General features: G+C 43.5%; 1 protein-coding gene across 2 annotated transcripts in view; it reads right to left on the reverse strand.

The window, feature by feature from the left end:
* Positions 1–14,571, reverse strand: part of SEPTIN6 (septin 6) — a 66,048-nt gene that overhangs the window by 31,544 nt on the left and 19,933 nt on the right. For both annotated transcript variants that reach the window (XM_028133105.2, XM_008156847.3), the window contains exon 3: positions 8,354–8,549. In XM_028133105.2, the coding sequence (XP_027988906.1) occupies positions 8,354–8,549 (196 nt within the window). The remainder of the gene's footprint in view (positions 1–8,353; positions 8,550–14,571) is intronic.

The raw sequence follows: 14,571 nt of genomic DNA on the forward strand, positions 1-14,571 counted from the left end.
TTTTTAGTATAATTGGTATAGTTTAGGCATTTAAAAACGTTATTTTGAAAATGAGCCCATAGGTCTCACTAACGGGTCCTAAGGCACAAAACAATCCCTGCTTTAGACATTACTTCTTATTCATTTCAGTTAGTGACATGTATTATGAAGACAATAAAATAGGATAATTGGATAAAAGGTGACTCAGGGTTCAGCTACCTTAAACATAGTGATCAGGCTTCTCTAAGGATGTGACCTTTGAGCTGCAAAGATGAGAATGACAGAGCCAAGAAGAATCTGGGAAAGGAGCGTTTCAGTAAGAGAAATAACAAATGTAATGGTCCTGAGGCAAGTTTGAACAATAGGAAGAGGACAAGGGAGCTGGAGGTTAGTTAACAGAAGAAGAAGAAGAAACTATTCACAATAGCCAAAAGGTGAAAACAGTCCAAGTGTTCATCAGTTGATGACTGGATAAACAAAATGTGGCATATCCATACAATGGACTATTACTCAGCCGTTTAAAGAAAGAAGGTTCTCTCTCTCTCTCTCTCTCTCTCTCTCTCTCTCTCTCTATATATATATATATATATATATATATATATATATATATATTTTAACATATTATATAGAATTTATATATGTATTTGTCCCCTCATCTAAACTGCAAGTTCCTTAACTAAAGACTGTGCCTTATTTCTTAGTATCCCTGGCACTTGACACTGTACCTGTCACACAGTTGACATTTAGTATTTTATAAAGTGAACCAGATCCCCCACCTCAATTTAGTTACTAAGTCTTGTGGACTCTTTCTCTCATACCTGCCCCCTCCTCTCGATTCTCAAAGCTTCTGCGCCTGTACAAGCCCTCATCATCTCTCCCATCCCGACCTTGTCTTCCCCTAAACATTGTTTTATCTCTTTTTTCCCAGGTCAAAAAAGCTTAAATGAGTAGTCTACACCCACTTTGTCTAAATCCTTTTTTAAAACTTCATTCTTTTTTATTTATTTTTTGTTACTTTCCATCGTTTTTTATTTTCTTTATTGATTAAGGTATTACATGTGTCCTTATCCCCCATGCCCCCTCACCCCCCACTCATGCCCTCACCCCCCTGGTGTATGTGTCTATTGGTTATGCTTAATGCATGCATACAAGTCCTTTGGTTGATCTCTCCCCCTTACCCCCTCTTTTTTATTTTTAATGATGCAAGCAATACATATACCTATTCTCCCTTCCTCAGAGGTAATACTATTTTCAGTTTGTTCATGATCGTTGCAGACCTTTTTTATCCATATATATATATATAAAAAGAGAGAAAGAGAGAGAGAGAGAGAGAGAGAGAGAGAGAGAGAGAGAGAGAATATTTGCTGTTGTGTTGGGAAGGGGCAGATTTACACAAATGACATCATGATCATATCATCCTGCAACTTCTGTTCTTTCATTTAACAATATGCCCAACAGCATATAGATCTACCTCCTTCTTTTCAACTGCCAAATACACGTCCATGATATGGTTGTATCATAATTTATTTAATTGCTCTATTGGTAGAAATTAAGACTGTTTAAATTTTGTAAATTCCATAACAAATGTTATAGTGAACATCCTTTTTGTATGCTTTTCATGAACATGTGCAACTGTTTCTCTAGGCTATACACCTAAAAATGGAACTGCTGGATCACAAGGTATTCACATTTTACATTTTAATAGATTCTGCCAAACTTGCCCTCCAAAAAGCTGCATCAATTTACACTCCCAGCAAAATTAATGAAATTACCTGGTGTTGCCCTAACCGGTTTGGCTCAGTGGATAGAGCATCAGCCTGTGGACTCAAGAGTCCCAGGTTCGATTCTGGTCAAGGACATGTACCTTGGTTGTGGGCACATACCCAGTAGGAGGTGTGCAGGAGGAGCTGATTGATGTTTCTCTCTCATCGATGTTTCTAATTCTTTATCCCTCTCCCTTCCTCTCTATAAAAAAATCAATAAAATATATATTTTTTAAAAATTACCTGGTGTTAGTATATATATTTTTATCTTTAATTTTTGCAAATCTGATGGTTAAAAAATGTTCAGTGTTCCATTTTGCATTTCTTTAATCACTGGTGAAGTCAAATGAGCATCATTTCATATGTTGATTGGCCATTTATATTTCCCTTCTGTCAATGATTGGTTTATTTCTCATTGAATTGTAGCAGCTTTTTTACATTTTATTTATTTTTAAATATTTTTATTGATTTCAGAGAGGAAGGGAGAGAGAGAGAGAGAGAGAGAAACATCAATGGTGAGAGAGAATCATTGATCAGTTGCCTCTTGCACGCCCCACACTGGGGATGGAGCCCATCGAGCCCGCAGCCCAGGCATGTGCCCTGACCAAGAATCAAACCGAGACCTCCTCGTTCACAGATCGATGCTCAACCACTGAGTCACACCAGCTGGGAGCTCTTTCACATTTTAGAAAGATCATTTGTCTGTTATATAGGTTACAAATATTTTCTCCCCATTTGTACTTTGTTCTTACTTTTGTTTATGGTATCTTTCAATATACAAAAGGGTTTTTTTGTTTGTTTTAATGAATTTAAATTTGTCAGTCTTTTCTTCTACAACTTTTGGATTTTGTGTTATGATTAGAAAAGCCGTCTATACTCCCAAAGTTATAAAATATTCCTTTACATTTTCTTCTTATATTTTTAGAACTTGTTTTTAATCCAACTGGAATCTATTTTTGTGAATGATGTTTGTATGGGAGGGTTCGTCTTATTTTTTCCTAATGGATGGCCTATTTTCCCAGAGCATTTTCTTGAATAGTCAATTCTCTCCCTGATGACTTCCTTATGCTAAATTCCCATATAAACATGACTTTGATCTTGGAGTCACTTTTCTGTTCTTTTACTCTTTTTGCTATTCTGACGCCTTTACTTCCTTATCTCCCATTCACTCACAGCAATCTAGCTTCTACCCATAATTTCCCTGGAATTATTATTCCTAAATGTGTTAATGACCTTCTTGTTGCCAAACCCAATGGATATTTTTCAGTCCTTATCTTCCTGGACACCATTTATCATTTCCTCCCATATGCTACATGATATAACTCTCCCTTGATTCTTCTACCAGTAACAGTCATGATTATAACAATATATTCTGTTCGTTAGTTACTCTGTGCCAGGCACTGTTTAAGCTTTTCATATGCCATACATGTCAACTATGCCTCACCACAACCCTTTAGGGTAGATAGTCGTATTATCATCATCCTTACTTTACAGGTGAGAAAACTGAGGCATAGAGAATTTGTGTCTATGGTAGTGTAAGCCCTGACAGTTTTCTTTTTCTCTTTTGTAATACAAGTGCCTGCCTTAAACTTTGATTGCCAAGGCATCCACTTGAAAGTTGGCTATCTGAATAAACACATCACCAGCCACTTAAAGATGGAGAGCTAGGATACCCCCACCTCTGCCTTACGCTCCTTTGTTTTAGGGATCTTGATTGATTTCCATAACTGAGCTTTTGGACCACTAGTTTTTTCTCTTCCCGCACTTTATTTTATTATTATTTTTTTTTTTAAATCCGCACCCAAGGATATTTTTCCATTGATTTTTAGAGAGAGTGGAAGGGAGAGGGAGAGACAGAGATAAACACCAATGTGAGAGAGACACATCAATTGGTTGTCTCCCGCATGCCCCCAACCAGGGCCGGCAGCCTGCAACTGAGGTACATGCCCTTGATGGAATAGAACCCGGGACCCTTCAGTCTGCAGGCTGATGCTCTATCCACTGAGCCAAACTGGCTAGGGCTCTTCCCTCACTTTAAATTTCTGCTCCTATGTTTTAAATTCACCAGTAAAGACTGAGCCCACAAAACCTTAGCCCCAAACCCTCAACCCCAATCAAAGCAGAAACCCAGGCCCATGTGCTCCCTTCTCTTTCTCACGGTGTGGCCAGTGTGCCCTGTGCTTTCCAGGACCTGTGAGTAATAAACCTCCCCCCGCCACCAAAAGTTTCCCAGTGGTTAATGCAGAGGGTGTCTTCCAATCATAAGAAGAATCACTAGGGCCTATCCAGCCACAACACCACTGGAGCTGAGACTGGCACAAAACACTTGTCCAAAATCCCTGGGCTAGTAAGTGGCAAAATGAGATTTGAACCCAGATCTGTCTGAGACCAAAGCCTAAGTTCCTAAGCCTATGCCCCTCTCCAGCCAGTCCTTCTATCTCCCTTTTGGGTTCCTTTTGCTCCAGAATCTTTTCAATGGTGACTTTCTCCAGGAAAAATAAATGATGGCATTCATCACTGCCCCTCTGTTTATCCATGCACCCTGAGTAAAGCAAGCATTCTGATGCTCTGTTTCCATGTAGCTGCATTGACATCTCTATGACCAAATGGCCCTGTCTATATGGAGAAAACATTGGGGTTTTTTTATTACAAATCCCTGGAGTTTACTCCACCTCTGCTGGCAATGGCCCTAAAACACCGTTTTAGGGAGGCTATTTAAAAAAATACTTATTTTTTTAAAAAATATTTTTATTGATTTCAGAGAGAGAGAGAGAGAGAGAGAGAGAGAGGCATCAATTATGAGAGAGAATCATTGATTGGCTGCCTCCTGCACGCCCACACTGGGGATCGCACCCCCCCAACCTGGGCATGTGCCCTGATCAGGAATCAAACAGTGACCTCCTATTTCCAAGGTTGATGCTCAATCACTGAGCCATGCCAGCCAGGGTCGTTTCTACTTATTTTAGTTTCTATTGCAGGAGTCCCCCCTTATCCATAGGGAATATGTTTCAAAACCCCCAGTGGATGCCTGAAAGCACAGATAGTACTGAACCCTATGTATACTGTGTTTTCTTCTCTACATACATACCTGTGATAAAGTTTAATTTATAAATCAAGCACAGTAAGAGATTAACAACAGTAACTAATAACATAGAACAATTATTACAATATACTGAAATAAACGTTTTGTGAATGTGATGTCCTCTCTCTCTCTCTCTCTCTCTCTCAAAATATCTTACTGTACTGTATATACTATACTCACCTTTTCACTTAAAGGAAGCACTTAACAGCTTCTCTTTGGCATATCCAAATTGCCAGCATCACTACTCTTGTTCTTTAGGGCCACTATTAAGTAAAATAAGGATTACTTGAACACAAGCACTGCAATACTGAGAGAGTCCATTTGATCACTGAGGTGGCTACTAAGTGACTAATGGGAGGGTAGCATAGACAGCATGGAGACCCTGAACAAAGGGATGATGTGATCCTAGGCAGAACAGAGAGGAATGATGCAAGATTCCACCATACTACTCGGACAGTGTACAATTTAAAACTCGGACAGTGTACAATTTAAAACGTATGAATTGTTTATTTCTGGAATTTTCTATTTAATATTTTCAAATCATGGTTGACTGCAGGCAGCTGAAACCACAGAAAACGAAACCACAGATCAGGGGGACCACCGTATTCGATTTTGTATGAGTATGTATCATATTTATAATCAGGAAATACAATTAGGATGATACAAATATAATGAGAGTAGATTAGCCTCTAAGGCAGTGATGGGCAACCTTTTGAGCTTGGTGTGTCAAACTTTGCCAAAAAACTGAGCATAACTCGGGTAATGTGTCACTTTGAGGAAAAAACATTATTTCGCAAATGTTTCATCCTCAGGAGCAGCAAATGTTTCATCCTTGGCATGTGGCCGCCTCAGTGGCCGCGTGTCATCAGAAATGGCTACGCGTGTCAGTGCTGACACGCGTGTCATAGGTTCGCCATCACTGCTCTAAGGTGTTGTATCAGTTCAGTCCTCCCAAAACACCATCAAGGCATTTTCCAATGTTAGATCTGCTGAATGTATGTTACTGAGAACTGAAAGAAATTTAACCGAGAACTTGAGTGATGTGCAGCTGAGATTAAGCACTCGTATTGTGACCTGACGATCCCCTTTCCAGATAATGTAATTCATTCTCAACCAAATAAGATTAGCACAAAAAACAAGCCTACAAAAAGCAGGTGTCCTTTGTTTAGAATTTCAAGTGGAAAACAGAAAGCAGTTCAATTTTTAAGAAACTAAATATATTTATTCAGCCCAGCCAGTGTAGCTCAGTGGTTGAGCATTGACCAATGAACCAGGAGGTCACGGTTCGATTCCCGGTCAGGGCACAAGCCTGGGTTGTGGGCTCGATCCCCAGTGTGGGGCATGCAAGAGGCAGCCGATCAATGATTCTCTCTCATCATTGATGTTTCTATCCCTCTCCCTTCCTCTCTGGAATCAATACACATATATTTTATACTTATTCATTGTAAGGAAATGAGTATGGCTGTTGTAACTTGAAGGGATAAATAGGAGAATTTGGGATTCAGTTCATCTAAGAAGCAATAGAATCCTGAAAGAATGAGCAGACACTGCTCAAAATGATAAATGGCCTTGTCTGGGATGAGCACATATGATAACCATGTAACTTCCAGTTAAATGCAGATGGTGCCTGACCCCCACCCTATTCCTGGCCCCAGCCCACATCTCATCCTCATCTCTGAGCTCTCCCCACCTTTCATTCACACACCATTAGCAAATACCACAGACCTCCTCCTATCTCTCTGCTTATTCCTGAACTGTCTCTTTTAGGATGTCTTTTCCTCCATCTGCTAACTTAACAGCATAAGGTTTTCATATTTAGCCTAGTGTTCATCTCGCTCAACTCTGATCCCTAGGTGATCTTACATGCGTCTGCAGTTGGGACATACTACCCATACCTTGTTAACCCAAATCTCGATTTCCAGTCTAGCCCCTTTCCTGACCTCTAACCCTGTACATTCAGCTGCATACCACTGAAGGTCATCAAGTGTCTCTCTCCATGGTCCACAGACAACTCAAACTCAACATGTCCAAAACAGAAGTGATTCCTTTAAAAGCGTATCCTCTCTTACTGAATGCTGCCACCATTTGTCTACTCTTCAAAGCTGGAAATCTGGGCCTCACTCTAAATTCTTTGCCTTCACAACCCCACTCCAAGTCCTGTTGATTTTGCCTACTCAATATTTATCAAATCTGTCCCCTCGTCCTATCTCAGCACCTGATATACACTGAATGGCCAGGTAATTATGATCTCTGAACGCATATATATATTAGAGGCCTGGTGCATGAATTTGTGCATGGGTAGGGTTTGGACAGCCTGGCCAGGGGGAGGGGACATGGGCGGTTGGCCCGCCTGCCTGCTGGTCAAACTTCTGGTCGAGGGGACAATTTGCATATTAGCCTTTTATTATATATTTTATTATGCGTTCAGAGATTATAATAATCTGGCCACTCAGTGTACCTCTGGCCTAGTCCAATTGGGCCAATAGTCTCCTAATTGATCTTCCTACTCTCCAGTCTATCTCAAAGTACCTTCTTCAAAGGCCAAACAGATGACATCATTCTGCTTCTAAAAACCTTTCAATGGCTCCACATAGGCACATTCTATAAATCCCTTAGGACTTGGTTTCTGCTACGTCTTCAGACTCATCTCCTTTACTTTTCCCCAGCTTATCCAAGCACTAGCTCAGGGGCAGACTCAGGTTTGTTTGTTTTTTGTGGAGTCTTAAGCTTATATGATTTAAAGGGCCCTCCAAGAAAGATAACATAATATTATGACTAAAAATTAGTTACAAGGCCTAGAAAGGGGACTGTGTAAGTGAGGGCTCCGAAGCTTAAGTTTCATTAGCTTCACAGTAACTCTGTCTCTGGTCTGCAAAGAGAGCAAGCTTCAGTTCCCTAGAATATGCCATAATCTTCTACATCTCTTTGCCTTTGTACAAGCAGTTACCCTTGCCTGGAATGCCCTTCCCTCCCTACCCTTATCCGTCTGGCAAAACAGTTCATTCTTCAAGGGTCAGCACAGGGATACCTCCTATGTGAAGGCTCCCCTGACCTCCCCACATGGAATTGACTGTTCTCTCCTTTGTGTTCTCGTTGTAATTTGTCCTTTACCTCTTTGTACCCTGTTCTTTACAGAACATATCACTCAATTGAACTGATTTGTTTAAAACCAGTCTTCCCCGTGAGTGCCTCAAGGGCAGAGACAAGGTCACTCCTTTTCAGATTGTCAGAGCACAGAAGTACCTGACACAAGATAGGAGCTCAGTAAACGCCTGCCGAATGGAATGGAGATCTCACCCGTGCATGCTAGAAAGACACCCTTCTTTTGGCAAAATGTGTAGAGTGGAAAAGTTGCTATAGACAGGGACCCTGGGTGGAGGCGGCGCTTATGAGGGATCTGCTGCCTGCCTACACCATTCTGAGAAGAGGTCTAAGCTGGACCATGACATCTGTGGTCTCTCCAAGACCGTTGTGGTGAGCTATTCCCCGTGGCCTCCCACCAGCCTCCCCACCCCACTCCCGTCCTTACCTGTCCTCCTTGTTGATCTGGTCCCCAAAGCCCACTGTGCTAACAATTGTGAGCTTTAGCCCCACGTGGCTCTCCTGGAGGTCATAGGTATTGGACCGAAGCTGGACACCTGGCTGTGTGTGGGTGGCTGGCTCCCCCTCGAACTTAGTGTTGAACAGGGTGTCCATGAGGGTGGACTTGCCCAAACCTGTCTCTCCTGAAAAGCAAAAGGATAAATTATGGTCCATTCACATAGTGACCATGAAGCCATTCCACATCATGTTTTGGATGCATATTCATTGATATAGGAAAGTGTACATGATAAGACACTAAGTGGACTGTTTGATCTCAGTTAAGTGAAAAATAACTGAAAGGAACTGCACCAACATATTAGCAGTAGTCATCTCAGGGTAGTGCAATTGGGGTAATTTTCCTTTCATTCCTCTTTTTTTTGTTGTTGTTATATGAAAATTGAGTACACATTGTTTTGTGTGTGTTTTTTAAATATATTTTATTGATTTTTTTTTAAAGAAAGGAAGGGAGAGGGATAGAGAGTTAGAAACATCGATGAGAGAGAAACATCAGTCAGCTGCCTCCTGCACACTCCCTACTGGGGATGTGCCCGCAACCAAGGTACATACCCTTGACCGGAATCGAACCTGGGACCCTTGAGTCCTCAGGCCGACGCTCTATCCACTGAGCCAAACCGGTTAGGGCTGAGTGCACATTGCTTTATAGTTAGAAAAAGAAACTGTTCTAGGCAATGATGGAGAGGTAGAGTTATGCCTAGAAAAAGACTGGAAGGAAATACAATATTTTCTTACCAATGGGTATGTGTGGGTGGTGGGGTTATATGTGGTTTTCATTTCTTTCTTTATGCTTTTCTCTACTTTCTGAACTTTCTGCGAGGAACATGTATAGCTTTAGTAATAAAAATTAAAAGCTTATTTTAAATTTTAAAAGAAAGGGACAGCAGTCTCTCATCAAATAAATATCCCCTCAGTCGCTGTGTCACCTCCCTGACAGGACCAGAGTGCTCTGCAGATGCCCGAATGAATGTGTGTTCCAGTGGGGAGACTGTGTGGCCTTGGGCTTCTCCTCCCAGGGGATTGAGCAGTCAGTGGGACTATTTTCAGCTAATGGGGAGGGAATTTAGCAGGCCACAAATTATTCTTCCCCTTAAATTTCAAACAAACCAGTCATTTGTTTGTTTAACTAACAGGCTGCAGGGTACTAATAAATTAAGCCATTGAAATTTTAAAAGTCTTGACTTTCACACCAAGGAAACATGTGGGGAAAGAGCTACGGGGACTGCTGAGGGTTTGGGATGCTATTTCTGGAAAACCTAAGGGACGTCAAGCCACTGCCATAAGCCAAGGAGTGTTCAGGGAATGAGACATTGGAGGGAAGCTGGTGGCACGGGAGTTAAGCCAGATGTTAAGCCACAAGCTGGGCTGGGTATTATAGCTGTTTACAGTCTCTTTGAATCCAGACTGTTTTTGGGTCCCTGCCCCAAGCAATTCAGGAATACAAGATTCAGTAATTAATTACCTTGGATTTCCCTTTGACTACCTAGACTACCCTGCCATTCTGCTATCATCACCCCTCTTCTTCCCTCTCTCTCCCAACCCTTGAGATGTGAGCGTTGACTGTCTTTACAGTCAAGAGCGGGTTTGCACTGTACAAATCCTGACCTGGCAAATCCTCCCTGTGACTAACAGCACATATCTGCGCTGCCTAATTGCAAATGGTCCATCTCCCCTCCACCCTCTGGGTGTGTCTAGCTTTGGATCTTCCATGCCTCTTTTCTCCCAACTATGAATGCAGGAGGTGCTTTTTAAAATATCTGTTGATGCGAGCTTCTGTATTGTGGAGAGATTGGAGAGAGAGAGAGAGAGAGAGAGAGAGAGAGAGAGAGAGAGAACATTCAATTCAGCCTCAGCCAGCTACTGGGCCCCCCGGCCCAATTTCATAGCCAGGTCTGACTAATGGGGTTGATTGTCAGGGTGCAGGAAAATGATTCCTCACACAGATCGTATTTCCAGCCGGGGTCTGCTATACCTATTAGCAGCAAAGATTCTCCCAAGAAGAGGCCCCTTTGTTCCTCCCCAAAGAAACAGGAAGCATTTGGGTCCCAAGAAAAATGTGGTGAGGTGAGGCCTTTGCAAAGGGAGGTGACAGACTTGGCCAAGCAACGGAATGTATCACCCCCTCCCCGTCCAAGGGCGGGGGTGGGCAGCTAACTGCAAATGGGCCAGCACCTCTGAGGTGGAAACACAGGGTGGTTCCCATACCCTAACTCATCTTCCCTCTGGGCACTGAGGTTCAAGCTACATTTTAGCCTGTCTTTGTACATTCCCATCTCCACCGCCTCTTCTGTTCCATGAACTCTTTGCTGAATGCCTGGCAACAACTAGAGAGTAGTGGGCCCTGCCTCCCCCAACACCCAGAGCTGGCTCCCTGGCTCTCTGAGCCAAAGGATTCTCAGAGAGAGGGGCGGGGACAGCTTCCTGTACTCCAGAGAGTGCCTAGCTCGGCTCACACAGGCCTCAGGACCAGGACTACAGGGTGAGGGGTCCACCCTGTTTGCACAGCTGAAGAAATAGAGACCTGCAGGCAGGGCAGGGCAGCAGGGAGTGGCAGCAGGAAAAATGACCGCCCGAATGCCTGCCAGCACAAAAGGGCTGTGGAAACTATATGCCCAAGGATGAATGTCTGGAAGAAAAGAACCCATTGGTGTCTAGGGAATCGTGATAAACGCAACAAGAGAAGCGGACAGAAAATCAAGTGAGCTCGTCCCATGGCTATTGAGTGCCCCCATTCCAGCTTTCCCATCAATGTGGAGCCTGGGGGTGGGTAGGGTAGGCCCTCTCTCTCAATGGCTGGCACAGGCTCAGCCTGAACCTAGGAACATGTCCCCTCCCATGCTGCCCCAGGCCCAGTATTAAGTGGGAGGGAGGGCACATGTGGCTGAATTCAGATCAGGTCAGCAGATTCCACACCCCTGCAGGAAGGTGGGGACTTGGCAGTTAGATTCCAGTAGGAAACCTGAGGAGTCCCTAGGGGTCAATTTCTCTCTCCTCCTCCCTCCTCATAACCGTGCAGGGTTTAACCCTTTTTAAGTCATCACCATCAGCCAGGAGGATTTCAAGTCACTGCAGATAGTATTCTGGAAACACCAGATTTAAGAAAATAAACAAACAAAACCCCACACATACACACACATACTATAAAATATGCTTTTTCCAACTATACTCCCTGGGATAGTCCAATGTTGACCTCTATACACTGAATTAAAAACCACTGTAACAGCCCTGGCCGGTGTGGCTTTGTTAGTTGGAGCGTCGTATACACCAATGGGTGGCAGGTTCAATTCCCAGTCAGGGCACATACCCATGTTTCAGGTTTGATCCCCGGTTGGGGCAACAATTGAGGTCTCTTACATCAATGTCTCTCTCTCCCTTCCTTTCCCCACAATTATTTTTTTAATGTAAAAATAACTGTAGCCCTTTTCTTCATCTGCTGTTAATATTTGTATCCTCTGGCACCTGTGCAATGAAGTCCTTGCCAGTGATGAAATGCAGACCCACAGCCATGTCGTCACTAAATGACTGTGTGGTCTGAATGGAGCCTTTTCCCCTCTCTGGGCCTCGGTCTCCTTCTCCATAAAATGAGCAGGTTAGAGTAGTAATAATAGCTATCATTTATGGAACACTTACTATGTGCCAGGCACTGCTGTAAATATTTCATATTTTCTTATTTAATCCCCCAAATGAGCCTAAGAAGTAGATATTACTATCTGTCCTTAATTTACAGATGAGTTAACCAAGCCAATTCCTAGCAGTGTGCATTTGCTCCCGTTCTCAGCCTCTCTGCACCTGACCTTCCTCATCTGTATAATGTAAATGAAGTAACTGGCCCAGGGTTACAAAGTAGTTAAGTGGCAGAGTCAGCATGTGAATCAAGGCAGTCTGAACTTGGAGCCCATGCTTATAACCAATATGCTCTAGCGCATTGCATAGGCATGATATGTTGGCTCATTCAGTTATTGAAAAAATATTTATAAAGCCTCTAATAGGAGCCAGGCACCGTTTTAGGGGCTGGAGAATACAGCAGTGGACAAGACAGCCCCAATCCCTGTTTCCTATAGAGCTCAGTAACATGGAGCTAACGTTTCTTCCAGCTCCAAATGATGGAATAAACCAAGAGAAACATCCCTGAGTTCAAAAGGGAGGAGTCCAAAAGGAAGCTCTCCAGGAACTCCAGTTGGCCAAGGGAGCCTGTGGACAGGGACAAGGTCATGCCTGGCTCAGTGACCTTGATTTTTTTCTCCTTCCTGATCTGGCAGAGCAAACTGCTGTGCAGGAGCCAGCTTGCCCAGCTTCCTGCAGCTCTTCCCAAGCCCATGTGCAGTGATGACAGGTTGGCAGCAAAAAACCCAGCTTTGGTGGGAATAATGACACAATGGAAATCGGCAAATGCTGCACACCATGGCAATTTTCTCCTGAGCGCAGATGGTGAAACACTGACCAGCCCACCGCTGCTGGCAACCTGTCTTTCCCAATTGACCCCTGACCTTGATAGAATGCTAGCTGCCCTTCCCCTCCTCCTTTAGTGAACCTCAATCCTGCCTCTCTTGTATGCTTTTTTCCAAGTTCGACAGACCCCAGATGTGTCTGGAATCCTGAGCAGCTTCAAAGTAAATATTATCATTATGACTCTCTGTGCTCCTCACAGGCATTACTGTTGCTGGCACATTCAGAGGCCCGAGTCGTTTTGGGGCTCTTTCCCAGCAGAACATTTGTACTGCTGTCTCTGGTGGCTCCTCTGAGGCCTCCTACACTATATCTTGGATCATGGGATCCTAGCAATTTGCAAAACTAAGGGACCAGTAGATATTTTTATTAGGAGAGGGGAACCTCACCCTACTCAGTAATTATTATCAACCCTAGAGAATTTATTGAGGAGAAGTCTTTTGTTGTTGTTGTTGTTGTTAATCCTCACCTGAGGTAATTTTTCCATTGATTTTTAGGGAGCATGGAAGAGAGAGGGAAAGACAGAGAGAAACATCGATGTGAGAGAAACACATTGATTGGTTGCCTCCTGCACAAGCCCCAACAAGGGCCAAGGCCAGGGAGGAGCCTGCAACCAAGGTATGTGCCCTTGACTGGAATCAAACCCAGGACCCTTTGGTCCGAAGGCCAACGCTCTATCCACTGAGCAAAACTGGCCAGGGCTAGGGGGAGTTTTAATATGCTCACACCCATGTGCCTAGCCCTCTAAAAAAATAGGTGCCATTTATTGGTATTCTGACATATAAATTGGGCTCTGGATTCATAAAAATTCTCTCTCCCAATCTCATTATACACACATGCACACATGCACGCATGTACATGATGGGCACCCACTCTGCTAGGCTTGGGCCTATACTCTGCTGGGCTTGGGCCTATGTTCAGCAGCCCAGCACCAAGATAAATAATACTGTGCTAAAAATACCCTAGGTCTCGGTTAATAATAGAAGCTAGTGCTACCATAATTTTACACTTAAACTGCCTTATTAGAAAAGAAAAGAAATCCTTTGGGGGAACATATTCCAAGCCCAAACAGTCATTAAAGGAGTAAACCTAACAGATATGCACAGGCGGTAGGCAGACGTGAAAGCATGATCACTGAGTCCTGTGAGAGAAAAGATCAACTTCAGCAGCTGAGCTGCAAACCCTTCACCAAGTCAGCAACAGCACCGAGCCCCATGGCTGAGCTGAGATTGTAGCCTTGAAGCCACTCTTAGCTGCTTGTGACCTTGGCCCAAATTGTGAGTTCTCTGAGCAATGACAGGGTCGCAAGCACAGTCTGAGAGCAGAATGCATGAGTTGTAGGCTTTTTTGGATCAAGGATGAAGAATGAAATTAACTCAGTCCAGGCTGGTGCACTGAATGGCTGTACCTACTAGGGCAGCCATTTTCTGAAACTTGACATGAGGGGAAAGAAAGAGACAAGGTGACTGCTTGGGGATGAGGGTCTCCTTCCTACCCCTCCCCTCTTGGAGGGTCTATCCCAGGCAGTTAAGCAAGGCTAGCCCAGCAAGTGCATGCTGAAGCAGTCACAGCTGTACAATGCCTAGGCTGGAACTCAAGGACAGGGGTTTACTATTTCTCCCTCTTGTTTGCCATGACCTTGGCTGCCTCTTCCTCTGGGCCATTGGGGAGCCTGTGACCCACATGTCCAATTACCCCACACAT

This window comes from Eptesicus fuscus, chromosome 1 (assembly GCF_027574615.1).
Source record: "Eptesicus fuscus isolate TK198812 chromosome 1, DD_ASM_mEF_20220401, whole genome shotgun sequence".
NCBI classification, from domain to species: Eukaryota; Metazoa; Chordata; class Mammalia; order Chiroptera; family Vespertilionidae; genus Eptesicus; species Eptesicus fuscus.